At 36.9% G+C, this 27,658-nt stretch overlaps 1 protein-coding gene across 4 annotated transcripts in view; it reads left to right on the top strand.

Moving 5' to 3' along the window:
* The first annotated feature begins 2,082 nt into the window (after window positions 1–2,082).
* The window catches only part of LOC18436362 (NAC domain-containing protein 45), a 49,191-nt gene continuing 23,615 nt past the window's right edge, over window positions 2,083–27,658 (top strand). Inside the window, exons 1-7 of one of the 4 annotated variants that reach the window (XM_011625893.3) lie at window positions 2,083–2,211; window positions 2,475–2,596; window positions 3,418–3,701; window positions 4,731–5,039; window positions 6,037–6,480; window positions 7,618–7,678; window positions 8,037–8,722. In XM_011625893.3, coding sequence (XP_011624195.1) covers window positions 2,566–2,596; window positions 3,418–3,701; window positions 4,731–5,039; window positions 6,037–6,480; window positions 7,618–7,678; window positions 8,037–8,479 — 1,572 coding nt within the window. In that variant the 5' untranslated portion in view covers window positions 2,083–2,211; window positions 2,475–2,565 and the 3' untranslated portion in view covers window positions 8,480–8,722. Of the gene's footprint in view, window positions 2,212–2,297; window positions 2,597–3,417; window positions 3,702–4,730; window positions 5,040–6,036; window positions 7,141–7,243; window positions 7,679–8,036; window positions 8,723–27,658 lie in introns of those variants that run through there. The other 3 variants (XM_011625891.3, XR_016040729.1, XM_088846717.1) reach the window with 3 other exon arrangements.

Below are 27,658 nucleotides of genomic sequence, written 5' to 3'. Positions count from 1 at the left end.
CAAAGAGGAGGGGTAACTATAAACACCCCATTTTAAAATTGGCAAATTCCATGGTTTTTCTGAACCCATAGGACCACACTATTTCAGTAGACCCCTAACATAGACCACCACAATCCATGGTTCCCTCTTATGATCCACACCTAGCAAATCTTCTAGTTTTAGTAGTTATCTATTCCACACCTAGCAAATCCCCAGCTTTTAGTAGTTATCCAGTCTACACCTAGCAAATCCCCAACTTTAGTAGTTATCTAATCAACACCTAGAAAATCCATCTAGTTATCTATTCTACATCCCTATTAGGTCTCTAAGAAAAATAAAACTGACGTACCTTTTTTGGGAAGGAGGTGGGACGTGGGAGACTAGGGACACCTCTTAAAATGGTGGGACATGTAGGTTAAAAAAAAAGAGCTGGGACGTGGGAGGCTAGAAGTTAGAGAGAGAGCCCAGAGAAAGAAAATCCTAGACCTAAGAAACCCTAGTTCTAAGCTATCTTTAGATCAGAAAAACCACTCAGCCAGGCTAACGCCTGGTCAACACTTGGAGAAAGAGAGACAAAGAGGACAACGGTTCTGATACGGACAAGCCTTCGAAAGCTTAGGAGTCCCAGGCCATCTGGTCCGGTTTGGTATCGATTCTTACTCTTTTATTTATTTCTTTTATGTTTTTATTACATTTTAATTAGAAATAGTTAGTTATTGCTTTTTATTCAGTGTTTCATATTTCGGATCTATGCTGGCTTTACCACTGATATGATAGCAGATCGGCTCATTTCTGAGTAGATCTGGCTACATATCAGAATTCGATTTTGCCCACATTCTCTATCACTTTTTTAAAATCAGTTTGTGGTGTTCATATCCGAGGGATCTTCCTCTGAAGATCTATTTGATTTTGCATTATAAACAACAAGTGCTAAAAAATTAACTGTCTAGATCTGTTACAATGTACATTATTTTTAGGTCTTAAAATCATTACTTTTTTACTAGTCAAAGATGAACAATTTGATGGTTTTTTTTTATGAGTAATGATTCTATGAGACCCTCCGACACCCATATGTGTAGGATCCTAAAGGATCACCATTAAATTTAGCACAAATCTATAAAAAAGTTATCACATAAGTGTGAGACTTGACTTAGTTATCATATGCGTATGAGATTTGACTTTTCTAGAGATCTATGCTAAATTTAATAGTGATCCTATAAAGTCCTACACACATAGATGTGGGAAAGTCTCAAGATCATTACTCTTTTTTTATACTAAAACTCCAATTTTGATATGATTTGAGATGCGACTATTTTTTGTACATAAAACGTAGCCCTTGTTTTCACCTTTTTCAAGGAATTTACAAAGGAATCATCTCTTACTCAACTGCCAAGAAGGCCGTGGCCTCACCAAAAACCTAGTCACTTAATGGCTCGTGGCAAATCTTATAAGGAAAATGGTTGGATAGGACTGCAATCTTATCAAAATAAGTACGTCCTAACCTTATAATTCATTGAAAATTACAAATCAAGCAATAAAAAACCTCTACATTGATAATCATCTCGACTTGAACATCATAGTAGTAGAAAAAATTTAAGATTTTAAACTGTAAAAATAGCGTATATTGTAACAAACTATCTAAACAGTCTATTTTACCTTTAAAATAAGTATTTACATATCCACAAGATCTGATACTAGTTTTTGAATTTCAAATGTTATTGTTCATTGTGGAAATTGATTTTAGAACTCATAGATATTTCTGTCGCCGGAAGTATTTTCTGAATGAAGATTTGAGGTGATGATTCATTTTGTTTTCATAGGGCCTAGGTATCATGGGAAACCTCATCCCTCTTATAATAATCCTAAACTGTGCAGTACCACCCTTCATGTTCCATCCACTTTGACACGTTTATTTCGTCGTCGTCGTCAGCAGGCGAGTAGTTTTCAGGTAATTTCCATTAGAGGGGCACAATACGTAAATAAGGAAAAAAGGGATGGCATCTCGCATTCGTGGTAATTGCTTCCACGCGGTATGTACGGCCTCACACCCGCTTCACTGTTCCTCCGGTATTTAGCGAGAGAGACTTTCTCTCTCTATTTTCCACTGCGCTCTTTCTCTCTCTATTTTCCACTGCGCTCAATCATAAACTTTACCAAAGCCACCCACCTTTCTTCTCTCTGAAGGAACTGAAGGGACTGATACTGTGAAGGGCTGAAGGGGCTGATACTCAGGTGCTCATCTTCCACTGACGAATTCCTTGTGTAATTCTCTCTCAGTTTTTTACCAGCTTCCCTGAAACTTCTATTCCCTGGATTCGGCATCAAATAAAGTTTGAACTGTGACAAACCGATGCCTGGATTCTATTGAAGTATTACTTAGGAAAAATATGAGCTTTTTGGATTCCATTTAAGAAAATCCTTTAGGTTTTTTTTCTTTTTTTCTTCTATTAAAGGATGGCTGCAGTTTCTTTGGAGAGTTTACCCCCTGGCTTCAGGTTTCGACCCAGTGATGAAGAACTCGTTTCGTACTACCTTATAAGGAAGATTAATGGAGGAGGGGGTGTGGATGTTATACCAGAGATTGACATGTGCAAGTGTGAGCCATGGGATTTACCTGGTAATTTCATATATCTGTTTTTGTGGTGATCTTTATGCTGAGAGTTGCAGATAGATTGTAGTTTTTGGTCCTAACTTTGTTTAGATATTGTGAGCAGATAGATTGTAAGTTTTGGTCCTAACTTTGTTTAGATATCATGAAACACTGAAACTTAAATTATTTTAGATTGAACTGAATTTGGGGTTTTGGGATTCATCTATCACGAAATTTGTTTATTATCTTGCTTCAATTATCTGAGCTGGGGAGTTTGGGTTTTGTTTATGAATACTGGGATAGATTTCATTATTTTTAGTCGGTAAATTTATCAAAATGCACATAAAATTTGAACTACGTAAAATTTTGCCCCAGGTGTAATTTGATAAATCTCAAAACCCACTTTGATGTGTCATTTATGTGCTGTTTGAAATTACCCACTTTAGTGTAATTTGATAAATTTTCCTTTTTAGTTTTGTTCTGATATGTAGCTGAATTCTGGATATCTTAGGCACCAACATGTTGTTCTATTTCTTATATTTTTTGTAAAGATCTTTGTGCCAAAACGGTACACACACAAAAAAAAAACGAAAATTTCCCTTTAGGTTTGGAAGGGAGGGGAAGGGGGACATCTGTCGCATGATGAATGAGAATTTATCCTTTGTCCTGGATTTTTACATGGTTCTTCGATTGCTTCCCAGTTTTGGATGGCTGACACTGGAAATATGTGCCATTTTACCAATTCATATATTTTTATTTGTGATTTTTGATGTTCTGAGTATGTGCCATAGGCTTCTTGCATTTTTTTATTCTACCCAATGTTGATACACTTATGTTTCTCCCTCTAGGCAAGTCCATAATTAAAACTGAAGATCCAGAGTGGTTCTTCTTCTGCCCCCGTGATAGGAAGTACCCAAATGGGCGGCGATCTAATAGAGCTACTGAAGCTGGTTACTGGAAAGCAACAGGAAAGGACCGAACAATCAAATCAAAGTCTCGTAGGTCTTTGATTGGTACGAAGAAAACACTGGTTTTCTATGAGGGACGAGCTCCCCATGGAAAAAGAACTCATTGGATAATGCATGAGTACCGTGCTAATGGAAATGCTCTTCAGGATTTGAATGGCTCTCAGGTGAAAGCTTCTCTATTTTTGCCTTATAGTTTCTTCTCCCTGCGCTGTGCCAAAAAAAAAAAAAAATTGTTTCAGATTGGTTTTTTTTCTTTCTTTTCAACCACCTACTTTTCAATATATAGCTACATTTTTTATGTTATTTTATGGTTCAAAAGCTTGCTTCACTTATTCGTGCTGCTCTTCCTAACTGTTGAAATTGGAGTTGTTAATTTTGGCAACCTTCTAGATGAAATTAGCCATCATGCTAGTAGATAATAAGACTGGAAAATAAATTTGTTTCTAGGGACTACAGTTTTTTGTGTTCTACAAGTAGTTATGCACATCTATGATTTTTTTTGCATACTGGATTCCAAATCCTTTCACAATTATTATCTGGATACATGTTAAGTTTGAAAATGTGGAAAAAGGAAAACCTTGGCTGTAATTTCCAGTCATTCCTAAAGAACCAGGCAAATTCCTGCGAACCAATCGTTTTAGTTTTTCTTAGCTTATATCAAAGAGACTGAAGACTTCTGCTTTGTAACCACCCTGATCTTCAAAACTCAACCCCCCCCCAACACCCACACCACCACACCCCCCCCCCTCCCTGGTTCTCTCTCCAAACAAAGAAAATAATTCCTTTCTTCCTCCAACCCTAAAGTATAGTGAAGTTTCTTCCAACTGAGACTGATTCGACCAAAAATCCATGTTACATGAAATGTTGTGAATTTTACTTTTAGTACCTGAAGGCTTTCTCCAACAGCATTTCTCTTCCCGTGCCAAAATGGAGAGATCACTAGAGCGAATTAGACTACTCTTAAGGTTGATAAAATTGGGTAATTGGGTATTGTTGTTATGCATTTTTGGTATGTTGTCTTTGGGGTGATTATTATAATGACTATACCCCAGTTGGGGATCGTCTGAAATGTATAACAGCTCTCTTCTCCTTCTTTTTTACCCTATTGAGTTTACAAGTATGGCTACAACAAGCATATTACCGTTCATATGCCATGTTTTTCGCCAATGTGCTGAGGTGTTCTTGGTTTGCAGGATGCCTATGTCCTCTGCCGCCTATTCAAGAAGGATGGTTTGAATGAGAAGGGCAATGATCCAAGCTATGATGTGGTGGAGCGGAGTGACTTATCGCCTGACCCTAGCAAGTCTTCTCCTGGTGGGGCGGTGATCAATGGAGACCATGGAGAGCAATTAGATCAGACCTCAAAGTTGAAAGTTGAGACAAATGTGCAAGACACTTCATCACCTGAAATGACAGATTCAGATTATTTAAATAATCTTTTGGAGGAGTTTTTGGCTGCTGATGATTCTCTCCAACCAATTGAGAGCGAGCAGCACTATAAGGTTCGTGATTGTCTCTTCTTGTAATGTACTTTCAGAAGGCAAGTCCATTTGTTTGAGAATGTGGAGATATAATTGTGGTAGTGAATGGAAGGAAGTGTAGTCCATTGGACAATGGAAAGTATATACTAAATCCATTGGGTTTCCAATGGTCCACACCCTGTCACTGGCTATTTAAATGGTTATTGGTGATGGAGAGAATTTGGAAAGCACCATTAGGATCATGGTATACTCTCTCTTCATCACCACCCATTTTGCCACTGTTTTCCATGTTCCGTAGTACACTTACCCACTGAAAAGATGAGAATCCTTTTATTTTGTTATTATTTTGTTTTTCAAGAAAAGATTCGTGGTTGATAAGGATGTTTCGATCATTCAAATGGCCCTGTTTGGTTCCAAATTTCCAATGGATAATGGCCTATCTTTTATTTTTGAAAAGTCATAAATGTACTTGGCACTCTTATCTTGTAATGAGGATTTGAGGAGGAGAAAATTGAGCCATGTTGACTACTAGTTCCATGAAAATGTCGAAGAAAATGAGAAAAACCACTATCCTGGGTAAATGCTTAATTTTTTAATGGAATGTAATGGCTGTCTCAACCTCTGTATCTATACTTAATAAAGGACAGGTATTCTTCACCTATATGAGTTCTCTAATTGTGATTTCTGTATGAAATGCTTCTCCTATCTCGCAGTTTTCCTATTCCAAATGACTTGGCATTTTAGTTATCCCTATATTCTATGATAGTCATGCAGTTAGTTCAGGATAGAGTTCTTTCTTCAAAGTACAGTATATGAGGTAGTTTCTTGATATTTATTTTAACTTTTCTTTCTTGGATCAGTTCCTGTTTTCAATTTTTATTCTTAATGTGGTTGGACTAGTTTCATATATAGGAATCTCTTCATTTATCTTGTCACCAAATCCTCTTTACTGCTTTCTGAACTAAATTGACATGATACAGTTCTACTGGTAATAGAAAAACTTGTTCTCTTTCTCCAGGGTGATGAAGCGCAGGAAGCCTCAGATTTGTTTCGCGTGCTCGACTACGAGCCACTTGCTCTCGAAAAAGCAATTCACATGCCTCCGTCATCAAGCTTTTGTAGTAACCCTGGCACATTTGATGGTGAGGGTTTCGAAGCGAGCACAGGGGACTTGGATGGGTTAGGTGTTGTTAACCTGCATAACCCCTCTTCTGTCCCAAGTACTGAATTTTTTGATGATCTTTTTAATTTTGATGAAGAAGGTCATGTGCGAGAATGGGATGGTGGTCATAATCCTTCATTAAAAATAGGTCATTCTCAGTCTGGAATTGTGAGAAGGGAGCGTCAACCTGGTCCTAGGTACAACCCACCCGTTTTGCCATTCCAGGGCACCGCATCGAGGAGGATTTGCCTACAAATGCAAAGTATTGGAGGAGCGCTCCACGAGGCAGAAGAAGAGGAGGTGAAGAACCTTTACAAACTTTTCAATTGAAATTTGTCTTTTCTCTGGGAAAGTATACTATGATCGTGGACTCTGTTATTGTCCATTATGTACTATGTCTAGTGAAATGATGGATGGCGATGGACGGTGAATAGACCCTACCTGAACAGGAAACAATCCCAGAGGTGGATCCACCTCTCTTTTCATAACTCGCCGCATCATTTCATTGGATGATAGTGCAAGGAACTATCGCCAAGGTTATTTGTAGTCCATTGGATCATAGTATACTCTCTCATCCGCAGATCACTAGAACTGCACCAAGGTGGATTGGCCCGCAAACAGTGGGCATTTAGGGGAAAGCCTTTGAAACACGAGAGGAGATCAGGGGCTTCAGTTGGAAAATCCAATGGACAATGATGTGGTTGTCACTGTCCAGTGAAATGGGCAGTGATGGAGAGAGTGTGTAGCACACCTAACAGGAAGTGGCCCTGAGGTGGGTCCTGCTCTTTCTTCATCACCGTCCATCATTTCATGAGACATTGATGATAAAGAACTATGGCTATCATCTTCCATAATCCATTGGATTATATTTCGTTTTCCATGCATAAAATCATTGGAGCCGCCCTGGGAGGGTTTGCAAACACATGTATACAAGGGGGAGTTCTAAAGACGACAGAGAAGGTGAAGGGTCTGTACATGCCTAAGTTCAACTTGGTGTCTGTTTCTTGGTGAATGTATTCTTTAATCCAAGTATTTATTGAACTATTATATACTCAATGGACAGTTGGGTCATCACCAACCAATGAAATAATGTGGGGTGATGAACGTTAAAAGTTCCAATAAAGAAATAATGTGGGGATGATGGAGCGAGAAAGGGGCACAACCAATCAGGATTTTGGCTTCCCCCAATGCTGGATCCTACTCGCTGTCCATTTCATTGGACGATTGTGATGAGCTATGGCTGCAGATTTCCACTGTCCAATGCATCCTACTTACCCTATGATGAAATCAACGAATTAGAAAGGATCTGAAGATCCCCGCTGTACTTCAATTGAAACTGTTTCTATCTTTTCAGGATGGTTATTCACTGGAAATGATTTTAGGGTTAAGATTCATATCCTTATGTTGCTTAATTTTGTGTTCTAATTCACTGTGCAGGAGAGAGAGAAGGATAGAGGCACGGTGAGAGCTGTGCTCCAGGGCTTGGAGTATAAGACTGGTACTCTCCAAATCAGAACATTCATTTTAACAAAGGAGGGACTAATGCCATGTCTAGTTTGTTGTATTTTTATTGTTAAACCCTAGTTTTTATGCACACTTCAAAGAGATTGTGCATATATAGGTGCCACAAATTGTAAACTAAACAAATCTTGTTTAACCTGAGATGAATCCTTGATCCAGAATGGTGTTTCTTATGTTAGCCTTTTCAATTTCCCCAAATGAGTTCCCTGAGATAAAGTTTTGCTTGACAGAGTAGTTGGCTATTTTGGTAAATCAAAAGACGTGACTCTTCTTTTTAGCATTGTCAGCTTTTCCTGGTAGAGTAGTGTCTAACTGGGCCGTTACTTGAAATGCAGAGATAGATACTCCTCCAGTTATACAGTTTCAAGGTGCAGAAGTTGAGGAAGGTCTGCAACATGAAAGCTACCCACGTGTTGCCCAACTGGCGCGTCGTCGGCCCAAGAAGAAAGTTCTTCGTAGAAGCCCAACGAGGGCCATGGGTTCTGGTCCTTCGGAGGAGGGAAAAGTTCGTGAGACATACATGCGGCCCATGTCTAGAATGATACATGAACCTCATTCTGACGCAGAAAGCAGCAACAAGAGAGGCATGGTGGAGCAAAGACTAGGCGCCCTGAATGTCAATGTAGAAGAAATCGACACTAACTCAAGTAGAGGCGTCACTAAACCCAATCGATTGCGAATACCAAAATCCTTGAAGATTGGTCGTGCTGTGGCTCTATCTGTCTTTGCAATACTGCTCGTCACGGTTCTCATCTTTGTCAAGGTTTTCTTCGCCTAATCAAATTCATTGACCTCTGTTGTTTTATGACATGATAACCATAATGCTTCACTGTGCTGTGCATTGTGCAGTGAACAACCTTAAAGATTACATTTTAGATTCTGTAAATTTTTCTGTTCCTTACATGGTTTAGTCGGGAGTCGGGAGTCGGGAGTTCTTCGAGCCTTGGATGCGTGCCCTCCAAGAAGCCGAACCCATGTACAGTTTTGTTTACATAATGCTTGTAGTGGAATGCTTTTTCAACGAGCTTGTGGCCAATATTATGTATTTAATGGCGATTAATTGTCATGTATTACTGTGTTGTTTGGAGGTCGTGTGCTTAGATTAGAATAAAACCTACTTTGTTTAGACAATAAATGAAACCAAATTTGGGACTTCCAAACACTTGCATGGTAACCTAAGATTCCCATACTTCCAACTTCCAAACACTTGCATGGTGACCTAAGATCCCCATGGAAGCTATTCTCTCATTGAAATTTAACAAATGGCTACACTTCTTACTCCTATTTCTGATGATGAGGATGTTTTATCCGATCTTTAATGAGCCTTTTCTTGAGCCTTATCTATTGGGTGCGGTTTGTATAGAGCCAAAGGTTCTAAACATTCAAATTGGGGCCCACCTGTGTTGAGAAATATAGTTTTAATATCGGAAAGTGTTGTGGTTGCTTTAAATTATATTTTTATTTTTAGTTATAAAATTTAAAGCTCAAAAAAGAATATAGATCGAGCGGATTTATGAAAACTTGAAAATTTTGAAAATTAACGATCGAAAATGTGTTATAAATGTACTATTTCTTAAATTAGAAATCTATTTTTTTCTCATGTCAATGCATCTTGACGTCAAGATGATCAATTTGATGATATCTGGGTATCAAAACAACCTCTTCTGGTGAAAGTTTTGAGATTGGTTTTAATTTGATTGTTTAGAGCCTAGGCTCTATATAAACTTTTCCCTTATCTATTTTCACCTTTTCTTGAGTTATATCTATTAGTCGAACCGGAACGGTTAATCGGACACGGTTCAATTGGTTCAACCGTTTTAATAAGGCAAGTCTCGGGTAGTAAAAGAAGTGCTAAAAAAAATAAAAAAAATACAAAAAATCTAATAAACTATAAAAAGTATATTTAAAGAATGATTAAACAAAATACATCCAAATGAAATTGAAAATTAATGAAAAAAATGAATTTTAAATAATCGACTTGCACCCCGAGGTATTTTTGAAATTATTTTCCAAAAGAGATGGGAAAACGTAATTTTCCAAAGAGATGGGAAAATATAAAAAATTCATATTAATGGTCAAAACAATTTCCAATTTTTTGATGAAAAAAATTAAAAACTACATTACAAATAAAATCTCTTATTTTTTTAGATTTTATATATTTTTTTATCAAAAATGCTTGGCCGGTCATCAAAACCAGCTAAAAAATGGCCGGTTCCGATCCAATCAGGCGATTACCTGTTAGAACAGCCGATTTTTCCAACTTGCTCTCTCCCTGAAGGTCAAGCGACTTGGGTCTTCTACTATTGTCCTTTCCCAATGACCGGAAGCGACATGGCTAGCCACTGGTATGTCAGTGCAAGCCTTCTGGTACTGCTTGGACAAAACCTACGAGTGATATTCCTATGTGGATTTGAGTAATTTTGCTTCACTCAGTAGGGTTGGCAATGTGCCCGGACTGGGCCGAGCTGCCCCTAGCCCCAGTCTGGCCCTATCAGGGCAGGGCTGGGTTTGGACAAAATAAAAAAAAAAATAAAGAAAAAGAGGGTCGGGTCTAGGCCGAGGGGTGCCAAATAAGATTGGCTTTGGCCCAGCCCTCAGACCGTGGTTGCCGGGCCGTGGGCCACATTTTATGGCTCAGGCGTTAGTGTTTTATGGTTGGGTTGGCTAGGCCAGCCGGGCCACCCGACCCATTGTTACTCGAGGGATGAAGGAAGAATTAAGAGTACCTTACAAATGGGTTGGCTTCCATGAGCCTCAACAGTCCAGGGGGGTAAAATTGATGAGGGATAAAATCTGCTGGTCTTCTTCTCTTATGGGGTGTTTCTCAAGGAAAAGAAATGAGTCTTTTGGGACCCCTGAGCTCTGACAATGATATATTTTTCTGGCTCTTTTGGAGACTTCAGGTAAAATGTATTTGATAAGGTACAGGAGGAAGAAGATGTGCCGTACCCTCTTCTATTTTGTCCCTTGACTTCAGTTATCTTGTGGGCTTTGTCTGCAAACTTTGGCACAATCAGATCATTAGGTCAATGGTTAGAAGCTGAGGTCGAAGAGTTTTCAAGCTGGGTCAAAGTGGATGTGATTGCATGGTTACAGTATGGGGAGTCTTCTTTACAATGTAGATTTAATAGGATGACAAAAAGCTATGAAGTAAGAAACTAATATTGCATATGTACCACCATTGGTCTTGGACCCAACTCCCATCCTGCTAGCATTATACATATGGGGTATAAAGTGTACAATTTTTGAAATTTTATAACTAGAGGTGAAAAAAGACACAATATTATGCATGTTCAATATTTTGAGCTATATTATATTGAGATAATTTTTTTTTTTAATTTTTTTTAACTCCCATGTTCAAAATTCTGACTTTCAAACCACAAAAAACACTAAAAAATGATGCACTTGGATCATTCGAAAGACCAATTTTGATCCAGCTCAACACTTACTTATTTTTTCTTGCTTTTTTTGTTTTTTGTTTTTTTTTTTTTTGTGTTTTAGGTGTGCTCAAATATATCAATCTTTCTATATTTTGGTTGTTCAAAAGTTCGACTTGTAAAATAAAAAATAAAAAAAAAGGAACTAAAAGCTTATATAACCTAAAATATGAATGATACAGTAATAATGCATCTTTTTTCAAGTCCCTATGTAACGTTTCTTACTTTTTAAAGTTTCACAACGTAAATATAACTAGAAAATCAAGAAAAATAAATAAACTAATTTAGAGATAACATACGATAGGGCACCTAGAGAGTTAATTGGAGGATGTTGAAAAAGAAAGGAATATCTAGAGGATGTATTGGCCTGGTGAGACGTATATGAAGGAGCGCTAACTAGTGCGAGGATGACTAATGGGGTGGTAAGTAAATTATAGTGACCCAGTAGGCCCACATCAGGGGTCAGTGTTGAGCCTATATCTCTTTGTTTTGGTTGGACGAGTTAATTATGCATCTATAGGAAGAAGTATGGTGTTTGTGAATGACATAATTTTGATTGATTGGATTAGTGATGGCATTAACACAAAGTTACGACTTTAGAGGGATGCTCCAGTATCAAAAGGTTTTAAGATTAGCAGGATTAAGATAAAATATTTGGATGGCAAGTGTAGTAACAATATGAGTAAAAATGAGCAACTATTTTAGATTGATAACCAATAAGTAACTAAAAGGGAGTATTTTCGATATCTTGCATCGATAATCCATGAAAATGAAGAGACTGATGAAGATGTCGCGCCATGTTTTATGTGATGGAATGTTGATGGTCAAGAAGCAACATATTTCATAAAATGAGCATAGCTGAGATGATGAAGTTCATAATGAGTACATCCGAGAGAACTTAAGGGTGGCTCCAATAGGTGATAAGATGGGAGAAAATAGAATTAGATGGTCTAGCCATGTGAAACATCGATATAGAACAACATTAGTTAGAAGAGGTGATTTGATTTAAGTGGAAAGCTCTAAAAGGGCAACGTGAAGCCGTAAAAAGATAGGGATGTAACTAATAAGAAGAGATATAGTGACCTATAGTCTTACCGAGGACATGGCTTTTGATAAAAATGGAATGGTGGAATAAGATTCAAGTAGTCAACTCAAAATAGTTAGAATAAGACTTGGTTTATGATAATGATTTAAATCATCATCATCATCTAACATTGAATTATGATTTCATTATATGATGGACGTGGTTAATATGAGACTGCAACCTTAAACAATTCAAATAAGTTGCATCTCCAAATTTATCATAAGATATAATTTTGGTGTAAAATATTCTTAAGATAGCCTTATAATCCATTTTTATCTCTAATTATAAAATTGTAAACTTCAAAATTGTTCAAATCAAGTAGATCTATACACACATGAAAATCTTAAAAATAGACGGTCTAGTAATACGTTGCAAGATGCACTATTTTTGCGACTCGAAATCTTTATCTTTTGACACTTGATGTCTAGATGACCATAGTTAGAGGGCTTTCCAACATAAAAAGAACATTTATGATGATTTGAGTTGCACTTTGATTAGACATTTTAAAGTTGCGACCATATATAAAGTTTTCCTTATATAATTCATTAATGAAAGGATTAGGGGCACGTTGGAAGTACCACAATTTTACTTTGAGCATATCATGTTCGTCACAACTGACGTACTCGTATTGGGCCACTCTTTATTAAAACGTTTGAGAAATTGACCTTTCATGATGCATGTAATCCTCACCAGTAGACAATTATCATCCAAAACTTTAATTTAACTAGGATTAGATTTTAAAGACTTTAACTAAATAAATGAAAAAGTTTATATAGAGCCGAGGCTCTAAACAGTCAAATTAAAGCCTACCTAAAAAATTTCACTAAAAAAAGTTGTTTTGATGCTCAAATATCTTCAAATTGATCATCTAGACGTTAAGATGCATGGACATGAGAAAAAAATGGATTTCAAGTATTAGAAATAGTGCATCTTGTAACGTATTTTTGGACCGTCAATTTTTAAGATTTTCAATTTTTCATAAATCTACTCGATCTATACTATTTTTTAAGCTTTAGATTTTATAATTAAAGATGAGAATATATTTTAAGGCTATCACAAAGATTTCTAGAATTGAAACCACATTTCTCATCACCTTTTGAAGGTAGGCTCTAATTTGATTGTTTTGAGCCTCGGCTCTATACAAACCGCACCCCTAAATAAAATACTCTAATAAGAAAGGGAAAGTATAGAATGAGACCATTTACTTCCTGTACAAGGTGATTACATTAATCTTGACCATTGGATGGGTGGTTGCATTTATTCTATTGACCAACTTAAACTTCAAAATAAATTTTTTCGAACTTTGTGACACATCCAAGCTATCAAATTTCATATCGAATGATTGTAAGTAATTACGACCACCTTGTGTAAAAAGTAAGGACCGGTTTCTATGCGGCCAAGCCCGCATAAGTAGAAATGCTGGCCTATTAATAAATCCATTTTTGAGATGGATTTTAGGACTTAATTTTAAGGACATGTGATCTTTAACATGAAGATCATGAATATAAAAAAATAAGTAATTTTTACAAACTAGAAATGATAGTTGTAGTAAAAAAACATATGGACCGTTAGTTCCCATTGTTTTTAGATGGAGCAACTAAAGATGGATGCTTTACACTTTTTGGACAGCATATGTAGTCATGCGGTCCGGCTTGCATGAAGCAATTTTCCAAAAGGAAAATATTTTCATATCCCTTATTCTTAAGTTTTATTTCTCAATACACCCAAGATTTGAAAATATATCTTGAGGCATAAATATCTCAGGTATTGTATCTTCCAACCCCTGAACTAATTTTATCTATTTTTTTAGACCAAACAAATTTTAGAATGACATACCCTTTCTAAACCCACACTCCCTCTGCACATGCCCCACACTTCTCTCTCCCCCCATGATTCTTTCTCAATCCCCCAACTCTCTCTCTCGCCCTGTTTCCATTACCCACTCTCTCCCCCGTGCTTTTCTCAAACTTCTCTTTCTCTCGCTCCCCAAATTCCCCAACTCTCTCTCTCTCTTCCTGTTTCCCTGTACCCACTCTCGCTCCTCATATTTTTCCAAACTAAAGAAGACGTATTTCTCTCTCTACAACCCAGTCATCACAGTAATTCAAATAAAAAACACTACCCTCTTTCTGATCTTCAATAGTTTCGCTTCCGCATTGCAGGAAACCAAAAGTCTTTGTGTTCTTTAGTAGCGTCCCCATTGCAGGAAATTAAAAGTCTGAGTTTTCAGTATTGCAGAAAACCAAAAGTCTATCTTTCTCAGCAACCCTCATTGCTGCAAACCAAAAGTTACTTGATCCCAGCTCTTAATCACTGCAAACCAAAAGTTACTTAATCCCAGCTCTTAATCACTGCAAACCAAAAAATCATCTTCTTTCTTTCTCAAGAACTGACCTGTAGCAATGGCTTCCAATGGTGGAGATGTGGCTTCAACCAGTCAACACCAAAGCCTCCTCTTTCATCTCCTCTATGCAGTTCTAGATTTAGTCAGCGTGAATTTTAGTGACGGGTGGAACTGGGATCATTGGCTCCCACTTAGACAAAGGCTCGTCGTTCCAAAAAAGTAACACCCACCCATTTTTGCATATGCATCATTGGGGATCTTTTATGGGCATCATAAGACATTGTAAGGGGAATTTTCATTCAAGTTGGTTTTTTATTAGAGTCTTGATTAATAAATGGCAAAAGTTAGAATCTGGTTTGAAGAAAAAAAAGAAAAGAAAAGAGATACATAGGTTTAAGGCTGATGATATCAAATTCTCTGGTGTTTTTAGCGCCTGTGCGACTATAGATGCCCTTTCTCAGGGTTCATAGATCCATACTCTCTCTAAAAACCAGTTATGGATCTTATATATGCGTTTCCAATGGACATGTACGCAAAATGCAATAGTTTAGAAGAGGCCTGCAAGGTCTTTGGCGAAATGGTTTACATGGAATCTATCTCATCAAATGCTATAATTACAACTTACAAACAGAATGGTGATGATATGGAGACACTCTCATATCATTACCCGATGCTTTCTTATGCAATGAAGCCCTTCTTAAGGCCTGCTCTGGGCTTCACAGCGAGAGAGGGGGAGGTTTGGGGAACCACGAGCGGGGGGGGGGGGAGGGGGGGGGGGGGAACAGAGAGAGTTGGGAAAAATATGAAGAGAGAGAGAGAGAGGGTTTTGGGGAGAATCATGGGGGAGAAAGAAAAAGAGAGAAAAAGAAGTGCGGAGAATATCACAGTTAAGAGAGAGAAGGGATATATGTTTTTCTAATATTTGTTTATGTTAAAATAATAGGATAAAAGTATGTAAAGTTGGTGTAGGGGGTTAGAAGATATAAAACTTGAAATGTCTATGATTTAAGATATGTTTTGAAGTCATGGGTTTATTGAGAAATGAAACTTAAAAATAAGGGATGTGGAGATATTTTTCCTTTTTCAAAAGGTAAATGGTCTCATCATAAACAATCCCAATAAGAAACTTATATTTATTGTATAATAAATAATATAAAATAACTTTTATAAACTAAGTTTTTAATAAAGTAACGATAAATACCAGACTAAAAAGGTCAAACAATAATATCCCAATAATATTCAATGACAATAATGTCATGTTATTTTTCAAGAAGCTCCAAATCAATCCCATTGATGGTCGCCTTTCTCCAAGCTGGGAAAGTCATATTTGGTGCCTCTATCCTTATATTAATTAAAATTTTGGATTTTATAAAGCGTAGGTTTATAAAAACAAAGTAAAGCCTCATCACAAATTCTCATCTAGTAAGTACTTTGTGTATCATCCATGATTATTTTAAAATTAATGTCCAACACCGACAATGATATTTGAAGCTCAAAAAGTTGTATAGATCTTGTGGATTTAAGAACACTTATTTTTAGGGAAAAAAATGATTTCAAAATTATATTATAATGTATATTATTTTTAGGGCTCGAAATCCTTTTTTTTTTCATAACCATAATGATCAAGGTGACTTGGAGGTTTCTTGAACTACAACTTTGGGTGAATTTTAAGGTGAAACTTTATTTATTTCGATAGGATTGGAGCCTACTTTACTTATTTTGATAGGACTACAACCATATTAATTAGGAAAATGGTTGGATTGGGTTGCAGCCCTATCAAAGTAAATAAAACCTCACCTCGTAACTTATCCAAAATTACACTTCAAGCATTGGAAAACTTTACATCGATCATCTCCACTTGAACATTATGGCTATGAAAAAAGTTAGAATTTCAACCTCTAAAATTCGTGTACATTATGATCAATTATCTAGATTGTCCATTTTGCCTAACAATAAGTGTTCACATCTCCACAAAATTTGTACCATTTTTTTAGTTTCAAAATTTATTGTCGGTATTGGAAATTGATGGTAGAGCCATTATGGAGATTTTCTTTGCAAAAGTGCTTCCCCAAAGAGAATTTGAGGTGAGGCTTTATTTTGTTTGCATAAAGCTTTGGCCTTATAAAAACCTCATCCTAATTAATTATGCGTTACACATACATGCCACGTGTTCCAAAGTAAAAAATGTCTTGGGAAGCTTTTTCGTCAAAAAAAAAAAAACAGGAGGAAACCACTCGTGAATCTTCATGCTGACTGGACCGCATTTTTACAATATACAGTCCAGAGGTATAAAACATCCATCTTAAAGATGGATGCAAATAGGTTTCCCATCTAAATACAATTGTAACCAACTGTCCAAATATTTTCTTAATATAATTATTTTTCTAGTTTTTCAATTATTATTATTTTTTCATATTCACGATCTCCATGTTAAAAATTATATATTAGCTATAAATTAAGATCAAATTATATTTAAAAAATCAGAACATGATGGTATGTCCCACTAGCCTACAGCTACATATGAGCCCAAAGGTCGAGATTCAATTTGGGCCGATCCAATGATCACGATTGCATTTCGTATTTGAATTTTAATATTTTTTTATAAATTCAAATCATTTGAAATTTTCGACGTGTGTTCTATAAAAATATGAGAATCCAATAAAAATATCAAAAAATTTTTTTATAAAAAATAAATTAACCAAAATATCTCCAAAATATTTTAGGAGTATTTTGGTCAATTTATATTGTGTGAATTAATTTTTTTTATATTTTTATTAGGTGCGTCTTAATGATAAAAATAGACCCCTAAAATTTTATGTGATTTGAATTTATAAAAAAAAACATTAAAATTCAAATACAAATGATGTCATATCTATGGCTAGTTTTTTTCTAAAAAAATATATTTATTTTCAAACCCCCAAACCGCATCCTCTTCTTTTTCCTATTGTAAGTTGTATGTCCTATATGACCTGTCCCTTTGAGCATCAAATCTATCCATGGGTTGATATTGAACTGAGAGTTCCGCTACCTGGACCTGGGGAGTTTCGTGCTCTCGGCAAAATTTCCTGCAAACTGTCTTTCATTTCCACTTATTTGATGGGGTTTCCTGCTACAAAATCATCATCGCTCGCCATTTTTGCTCTTCTTCTCTTGCCCTCTCTCTGTCTTGGTGAGGATGATGAGCACCGCTATGATGTCATCGTTGAGGCGGCGAAGACAGAGAAAGAGTGGTTTGTGGGTGTGAGTAGAGAGATTCATGAGCTGCGAGCTGAGCTTTGAGGAGCACAACACCAGTGCTCGAGTAAGAAGGAAGCTCCATGGGATTGGGGTCTCTTAAACCGCCCCTTATGCCAAAACATGGGTCGTCACCACTATCGCGTCGGGGTTGCGCCTTGTGATGGCACTTCGGGCCGACATGGTTGCTCTTCCCTTGCAAGTACTCCCTCTCTCTCTCTAGAATCTCATACTCTCTCTCTCAACAAAAATGAAATCCCGGCTTGTTGCACGCCACTTTGAATTGTCTCCTATCCAAGCTTGGCACAATTTTGTTTTTCAAGCATGCTTGCTTACCGGAGTGAGAATGAGAAAAGTGTTTGAGAAGAAAGATTAGTGGTTGATTAATTGATTGAGTAATTATTGGGTGAGTGTTGCCATTAAAGTGCTTGTATAATGAAATGATATAGAAGAACATGAACTCAATAGGAGTGTGGTTCCTCGTGGACCATACTAAGCAAGATGTTTGTTGATACCAGACTGAGCCTGATGAGGTCCAAGTATACCCGGATGAGTGAGCTGATACCAGACTAAGCCTCATCAAGGGATGACCTATTAAAACTCTTATAGCTTTTTATGTGTTAGTTCAAGCGTTGACTTGAAGAGAAAGCTTTGAAGTGTTTTGGAAAGATTTTGCCTTGAGGAAGATTTGAGAGGATTTTTAAAAAGCATCGAAAGGCTTGTGCATGACTTTGGTAAGCAGTATATTATGAATGGAATTATTTATTTAATGGAATTATTTATTTAATTTCTTTTGATGGGAAAATGGTTTAGGAATGGGGGATAAAGGTTTTATTACCTTCATAATGTTGATAGCCCATCTATGGAATGGATGACTCAAATCTTTCAACCCACAAGTCACTCAAGATCAATAGTTCATATTTAATCTCACATGAAGAGACAAGCCAAAGAAAACCCTAAGAAACCCTAATCTTGTTTAAAGCCTATAAAAAATGATTGTCTCTACACCTTATCTCTTACACCTAATTCCCATCTCTCTATCATATCCCACAAAGGGGGCATGCCCCACTTAAATTTTTTTTCTCTCTCTTAAGAAAGTTTCTCTCTCTCTCAAGAGATCCAAAGGGGTACGCCCCACTCTCTCATCTTTGATATCTCTCTCATGGTGGTTCTCTCAATTCTCTCATGATCGCTCATCTCTCATTAGGGTTTTAGACTATAGAGTCGTGGTAAAAAAAAAAAGTATTTCTCTCAAACTAGGATGCTAAGGGGATTCATCTATGGGTTTAAGATTTGTGATAAATGAGTTCATAGTTCCATTAGAGGGCTTGACTTAAACTTGCTTTTTCAGTTGAGATTGAAGATTGATCTTTGATCCTGCAGCATCGAATGGTGGTGATTTGGTGTGAGGTGCAATAAGCCCGATTGAAGTAATCTCGGGCACTCTCTTTTGTTTCTTGTCATATTTAATTATATTGTTTTTATATTCTAAAGAATAAGAATTGTGGATATTTTTTTTGTTCAAAAAAAAATAGTTTAATAGCCTCAAGGTTTTTAAGATATTGGATTTGTTAGTTTTATTTTCTTTGAAGCAAGAGTTATTGTAATAAGACTACTTGTAAGTGATTTTTGTCAAAAAAAAAAAGGGAAATGAAAAGAAAAGAGTGAAAAGAAGAACAATAAAAAAAAAATATCCTTCGACAATATCGCATTAGTCTTTCTTTTACATATATGATTTCTAAAACTTATAATAAGATGGATTATAAAATCCTATTTTCCTCTGAAAATTTAGGTTATGTTTGAGGAAATTGAGTGGAATTGTGTGGGAAAGATGGGTGTGGAGTATAATAATTTGATTATTAGGCTATTAACTACTGAGCCAAGAGCATAAAATCATCTCATATCTTTTCTCTAAACCCTGAAGATCCTCTTTGAGTTCCTAAATTTTTTTATTGGAGTCACCAATGCATGGTCTGGAATTCTCATTCTGATCCTTTCCCATTGGGAAAAGAATTTTTATTTGAAACCCAACATAATTCACAAAAGAATGCTAGAATTTGGTTCAAATAAAATTGTGCTTGAAAATTGCGTGAAGCACTGTTCCGTGATTCCTTGAGTTGGACGAGGCCGAGTAGCCTTGAGGTGTATGTCGAACTTAAGGTACATATAAAAAAAAAATTCAAGATCTAAAGAAAAGTTGTATTATATATGGGAGTTGTTTATAAATTTTTTTATATGATTTGGATGTTTTTTTAAAATGATTGATGAGTGATTTTTTGCCATAATCTCTATATTTATATATTTTTTTTATTTTCTTATTTTGAATTTCGTAAAATTTGTCTTAGTTATGGACGACTTAACTAGGCACTTACAAGATGAGGTACTGTGGTGCATGTTGTTTGCAGATGACATAGTTTTGATCGATGAGACTCGAAACGCGTCAACACAAAGTAAGTACTTTGGAGGGATGCTTTATAATTTGAAGGTTTTAAAATTAGTCAGACTAAGATAGAGTATATGGAATGCAAGTTTAATAATAGCAGGAGTAGAGACAAGTAGTTAAGCTGATAGCCATGATGTACAAAAAATACTGCACCTTCAATAAAATGGAGAGATCGAAGATGATGTCGTACACAGAATTAGAGTTGAATGGGCGAAGTGGAGATGTGTAATTGGAATTTTAAGTGATAGCCGCATACCAATGAAGTTGAATGATAAATTCTATAGGACAGTTGTAAGACCAGTTTTGCTATATGGGGCGAAATATTGGGTGGGCAAAAAACAGTATACTAATAGAATGAGTGTAGCGGAGATGATGATGTTGAGATGGATGAGTGACAAGATAAGAAGGAATAAAATTCAAAATGAATTCATTAAGGATAATTAGGTGTAGCACTATAGGCGATAAGATAAGAGAGAGGAGACTTAGGAGGGTTGACCATATGTGGCACTGACCAAGTACAACAACTTTAGAAAGTATGAGTTAGTTCAAGTGGAAGGATTGATAAAGCCAAGGGATAGGTCCAAAAGGACGTAGTTGGAAGTAATCAGAAAAGATATGGGACTTATAGCCTCACTGAGGATGCGGCCTTTAGAAGAGCAGAATGATTGATCAGGATTCATGTAGCCGATCCCAATTAATTGGGAAACGGCTATGATGATGATGATGATTTGTAAAATCTCCTCATCTATGAATCATATTCTTTTAGATCCATTTTTTCTATACTTTTTTAATCTAATTTGGACTTTTTAATGTTGCTTTTTTTTTTTTTTACTTGTCCTACCTGCATTTTATTTTTTCATTTTTTTTACTTTTTTATTTTTTTTTAGGACTTTTTTTCCCTGTACAAGGACTTGGGCAAGTGCAAGTTATTCGGCTCAACAAAAGGCTGAGTACTTTGGTCGAGTCAAGTTCCATAGTGCTAGCCTGAAGAGTATTGTCCAAATGCAATTAAATTAGGCATGTTAATAGTTATAGAATTTCATATGCATATATTTGAAGCTCAAGATGGATTTTCTAGCCCTCATTTGGGGTACTTGAAGCATATATGTCCTACTGGCATTAAACTTCATCCAATGTTCTTCAAAATATAATAATTTTGTAGATGCCTCATTTTGAAATTGGTTATTTTTTTTCTTTTTAAAAATTTTTCTATTTTTTTCTAATATTTAAATCCCTACAAATTCTTAGAAATGTCTAGTAGACCCTCAGGGACCATCCTATCTAAATACACTATAGTCTACCTTTTATATGGCACCACCAACTTTGGGCGTCCCGAGCCAACCGGGGCGGGCAAGTAAACTTTTATTTCCTTCTATTCTTTAATTTTTGTTATTTTGATTATTTTAGGTAGATTTAATGTTGCAGTAGATTTCCTTTATTTTGACGAAAAGATCATGCTGGCATGGCTAACGATTTAAAGGGAAGTTAACCTTTCAAGGTTAATTAGTTTTAAATCCTAATTTGATTGTTCCCACACATCTCTATCAAAAATTTAATTATCTAGTTTTATAGTGATAGATCAGGAGATTTCAAATTTGATATCTTCTAGATTTCGTATTGTAAACAACCTTGCTTAAAATTTTTAATGGAAATATTGGAAACATTTTGATGCCTTGTCTTTTCTTAACCTACATATTCTTGAGGCCTTGTGATTTAAAAAATGGTCATGTTAGGGTGCTCACACTATAGTCCCTTAAATTATGGTCTCAACCTTCTGGAATATCCTAGAGAATCTCCAAGACGATCCTAAAACCCTAGGAAACCATCTTAAAATCTAGAGAGTTGTCCTAAACACTAGAAAATATGAAAACCGATTGAAATGGAAGCTCTCGAGACAAATATGATAAAAAAAAACACGTAATTTGAATCAAAATTAAGAAGATCAGTTAAATCCCAAAAAATTAGGCACCATGTTTTAGACACCCCACTTTGTGGCATTTTCACCAAAAATAAGAAAAGGTCACAGTTTGTGGCGTCTAGACCTCTTGACCCAATAAACTTAATATTTCCTTAGAAATCCATTAAGAATCATTTCCAAATTTAAAATTGACTTTTGAAGTCTCTATAAGGGTTCTAATTCGGGTCATTGGGGAAACCAACACATAACCTTAGATCTAGAGACCTAATTCCTAGAGAAAACCTAGAATTAGGAAGCCTAACTCTCGAGATACCAAAACCTAAACCAAATTCTAGAAAGTAAAGACTTAGCCTACATCCTCTTAACCTTAATCTAGAGCTTTAGCTTGAAAAGCCTAAATCCTAGAAGCCATGACCTTAGATCTAAACTAGAAAACCCTAGATTTAATTTTAACCTCTTTCAACCATTCATAGCCAATATTTCCAGCAAAATATCAAAGTGGAAAGTCAATCAATTTCAAAGAATAAAAGTGAAGGTAAAGAGGTGTAAATAACCCGCGTTGGCACCACCAACTTTGGGCGTCCCGAGCCAACCGGGGCGGGCAAGTAAACTTTTATTTCCTTCTATTCTTTAATTTTTGTTATTTTGATTATTTTAGGTAGATTTAATGTTGCAGTAGATTTCCTTTATTTTGACGAAAAGATCATGCTGGCATGGCTAACGATTTAAAGGGAAGTTAACCTTTCAAGGTTAATTAGTTTTAAATCCTAATTTGATTGTTCCCACACATCTCTATCAAAAATTTAATTATCTAGTTTTATAGTGATAGATCAGGAGATTTCAAATTTGATATCTTCTAGATTTCGTATTGTAAACAACCTTGCTTAAAATTTTTAATGGAAATATTGGAAACATTTTGATGCCTTGTCTTTTCTTAACCTACATATTCTTGAGGCCTTGTGATTTAAAAAATGGTCATGTTAGGGTGCTCACACTATAGAGTAATTTATCATTGTACTTGACAAAATTTAGACACTTATATACCTTATTTTGCACATGAAACTTTTTTTAGTAAATGTGCTTTTGGTCATTAGGAGGGTGTGATATCACCCACATGGAACACACTAGTAGTATTTAATGCTCCATGTAGATGATGTTACATCCCATGTAGATGATGTCACACATCTCATTATGACAAAAATTACCTTTATTAAAAAAAAGCTCTACGTACAAAACAAGAGTATATAAATGTCCAAAATTTATTGAGTACAATGATAAATTTTACTCTACAATGTGAACACCCTAATATAACCCTTAAAAAAACATGACTATCTCATAAACTTTTATTAGGTTTTGTTGGATGAAAAGATGATGAGCATTTGTTTGTATGAAAGAATATTGAGTACTTTTGTCGATTTCCTTGGTCTTAGTTGCTTTCTTTCCTTCACCCTCCAGTTTAGCCATTTTCTTTCTAACTTTTCCTTCCTTTTCTATTTTGTCTCGTGTTGTTTTGTTCTAGGAACTAGTGGAATGGAAACACAAGAGCTAACTGGATGGAAAAATATATGCGTGGGGCCATGATGCTTACACAACAATGCTTCTTGGTGCTGCTATATTGCTTCATCAACGGAGAGACGAGCTCAAGGTTGGTTTGATTTTTAGATGGGAAACTGTTTTGAAAGATGAATCGAATTCAAATTGTTTATTGATGCTTGGTGCCAACAAGAAAAGCTTTAGAAGTAATCTAGCCTACAGGCTGTGGGATGTACAGGTACAGTTGTATAGGTACTACCAAATACATTATATATTGTTTTTTAGACCTCTTATTTTAAATTAGCACAAACTATTTTTCAAAAAATAACAATTTGTCATGCAAAAAAGGGTGCACTATTCCTTGTTATTACTGGAAAAAATAACTTTTCCCCTCGAACCCTCCCCTTCCACTCCTCCTCATGGTCTTGGAAGGCTCTGGTTCCCCTGCCTTCTTCCCCCCCTTTATTGGGCTTGAGCTTTGTCTCGTCCATGGACCGCACTTAGGGAGATGTGAGCAAGGTGCTTCGAGTTGTCAATAGACTGTGTGGAAATGCTGACCAAATATGCCGGGTCGTGGGTTTCAAGTTCGATGGATCACAGGAAGATGCGGAGGCTTTCTTTTACTCCAACGCCCATACACGTTTCAAAGCAAGTCTGAAGCGATCTAGAGAAGTTTCCAATCTCTTCTTTGATGTCAATTTCGATAGAGGCTCTTCTACTGCTCCCCCCTCTTCGCTGGGGGTTTAAGCCACTCCCAGATGCTCAGCTCAGCGCTCTCTTTTCCTGTCCAGATAATGAGGATTTTAGTTTGGATTATCCATGGCCTTGGCTCTAGCCAAAAGGCATCCTTTGTTCTTTCGTACTGCTCTCAGTATCACCCCTCTGCTTTAGCTCTAGTAGAGGCCAAGCTCCTGGCATCATCTCTCCACCAAATCCGTCAAGTTTGGGGTCGTAGGTCATGTCAATGAATTGTCTTCAAAGCTCAAGGCACCTCTGAAGGTATTTGGGTTGTCTGGGACAGTCCTCCCATTCCCTCTCCTCTTCTGTGGTGGCCTCCTTTTCGGTCACAGTGTCCCTCTCTCGTTTGTCGGACGAACTTCCATGGATGTTTATGGACCAAATTCGCAGGCTCTGAGACCCCTCTTTTGGGAAGAATTGAACCTTGTTGCAGTCCCCCCGCTGCTTGGTGCCTGGGGGGTGACTTCAACGTCTCTATATGGCCTCTTGAAAGATCAAATTCTTCCACTATTTCTCTGGCTATTATAGATTTTGCAGACTGGATAGCTAACAATGATCTCATGGACATCCCTCTCCTTGGAGAGAGATTCACTTGGTCAAATCACTCTTCTCCAACCCCCTCCCTTTCCAAGATCATTCGCTTCCTCTGCACTTTGGATTGGGAGGCCTCCTTCCCAGCCTCCTCACGAGTTTTACCCAAAACTATCTCCGACCATAAACCTCTTCTCTTAGATACCTCCCGTCACTTAGGGGGCCCTAGACCTTTCCATTTTGAAATGGCCTGGCTCGAAGAATTCTCCCTTCTCTTCGTTGTTCCTTCTTGGTGGTCCTCTTTTTCCCCCTTAGTTTGAGGTTGGGCTGGTTTTAGATTCCAATAAAAACTCAAGCTTCTCAAAGAGGCTCTCAAAACTTAGAGCAAGAACTTACCTGGGAATTTCCAGGCTATGAAAATTTCTCTACTCTCTGCAATACATGACCTCGACACTCTTGGGGAGTCCCGTTCTCTTTCTTCCAATTAATAGCTTTTGAGATCTCAATACAAAAGCTGACTTTCAATGCACCATTTGGAAGGAGGAGATCTTTTGGGCACAGTGTTCTAGAGTCAAGTGTCTCAAGAAAAAAGATCTCAACAGTGGTTACTTTCAAAAGAATAGAGAATCTCATCACACAAATTCAGTTTCAGGGGTCATTATGGATGACCCTTCTAGAGTAGAAGAAACCATTATTCAGTACAACCTAGGGCCCAAATGGAGGAGCTTTCTTTCCTCTAACTTTTACCTGCCGAGGCTCAAAGTCTAAGTACCATTCCTAGAATCAGAAATAATCTTAGCCAGTAGAGACTTGGGCCAGGATGGAGCCCTCGGCCTAAACAAATTTCCAATAGCCATTTATAATCGCTTTTGGGAGCTCTTACGCCTAGACTTGCTTTCTTTGTCAAATTTTATGATAGGGGAAACATTAACACGGCTATGAAACACTACCTTTGTAGCCCTTATCCCCAAAGTAGAGGGTGAATTGGAGCTAAAAGATTTCAGAATTAGTTTGGTGAATAGCTCCTATAAGATTTTAGCCAAGGTCGTCTCTTCTAAACTTAAAACTTGTCCTGGGGTCAGTCATCTCGCACAACCAAAGTGTCTTCATTAAAGACTGGCAAATTCTCAATGGAGCCTTGGTGGTGCATGAGTGCATTCACTCCATGTCTACCTCCAAAACCTCGAAACTCATCATTAAGCTGGATTGGGATAATGCTTATGATCACGTGGAGTGGGATCTCCTTGACAAAGCCAAAAGGAAAATGGGCTTTGGCCACAAGTGGAGGAAATGGATATGTGGTTGCATTTGTAACCTCTTATTTTCTATCATTATCAACGGCACGCTGCAAGGCTTCTTGCCATCCTCTACGGGGCTTCCGCCAAGGAGATCCCCTATCCCCTTTCCTATTTGCCATAACCGGTGAAATTTTCAATAGATTCATCTAACGCTTATACAACTTTGGGTTTGTGCAAGGCTTCAGTTTCGGGCTCCAAGGACCCACTATCTCTCATCTACAATATGTGGACGACACGTTGTTTTTTTGCAAGCCCTCTCAAACTGACAACTTGCTTTTCTTTTTCAACTGTCTTCATTTAGCCATTGGCTTTAAAGTGAATCTCCTTAAATCCAAGATGATAGGGGTTAGAGTGGACCTGCTATTAATTCAATCTTTTGCCTTCATATGAGGTTGTAGAGTGGATTTTCTTCCAACCTCGTACCTAGGTCTCCCTCTCTGTCTCAAGAAACCTAGAAAAGCTCTTTGGAGCCCTATTTTGGACAAGTTCGAGAGAAGGCTGGCCTTTTGGAAAGGCTGCTTTGGTCGCTCCACCCTAATTAAGGCCACCTTATCCAATGCAAGCGTTCAAAACTTTGGAACCGGAACCAAACCCGAATAGTTTTCGTGTCCAAGATTTAGACCTGGACCCAACCTGTCAGGTCCAATTTTTGAACCTATACCCATACACGGTTCGGGTCTAACCGTTGGATCCTGGGTAAGGTCTGAGTCCGTTGCCACCGCTGCATACTTTCTCATGCCCCCTGCTTTTCCTTACATAATTACTGCAAAACCTGATAAATGGCCTGCTTGGGGTTGAACGAATTCCCCATCTCCGTGGTATCCACCATTATCTTGACCAGAACATATGGTATAGTATAGCAATGCACGTATAATTTTGTTGTTAAATAAGGCTAGGATTTCTATGGTTATCTAATTGACTTGATTTACTGCAAAGCATGTACCTATGCTTTTTGAGATTTTTACAAGAATTTTCCATTAAAGAACTTCAAGAACATAATATCTTTGTGTGTGTGTGCCTATCAAGAATCTCTCTCTCTTGTCCCATCCCTTTTTTATCATTATCTCATCGGATGTGAAATGGCGATGAAACTCAATACCCATGCGTCCAAGTTTGAATGCCCTCTCTTTCTCTCTCCTTCGTTTATTTATCCCTTTTGTTAAGGCTGAGAATTTACCCAGTTTAAATCCGAAATGATCTTATTTGGACTCGGGTATGGATTTAAGATTTGGATTCGAAATTAAGATCCGTATCCAAAATTTAGATAAAAAAGTTAACTTCGATCAAATCCAGGTACACGTGGATCTGATCCAAATCTGACCTGATTTTTAAAATAATATATATTGCAAGTGCTAAAAAAAGTAACAATCTAGATAATGTGTTATACTGCACATTAT

The sequence above is a fragment of the Amborella trichopoda genome, chromosome 9 (assembly GCF_054954075.1).
Source record: "Amborella trichopoda isolate Santa Cruz 75 chromosome 9, AtrichopodaSantaCruz75HAP2 v2.0, whole genome shotgun sequence".
In the NCBI taxonomy this organism is placed as follows: domain Eukaryota; kingdom Viridiplantae; phylum Streptophyta; class Magnoliopsida; order Amborellales; family Amborellaceae; genus Amborella; species Amborella trichopoda.
Note: the sequence above shows the minus strand (reverse complement) of the source record. Positions and strands in the feature narration are given on the sequence as shown.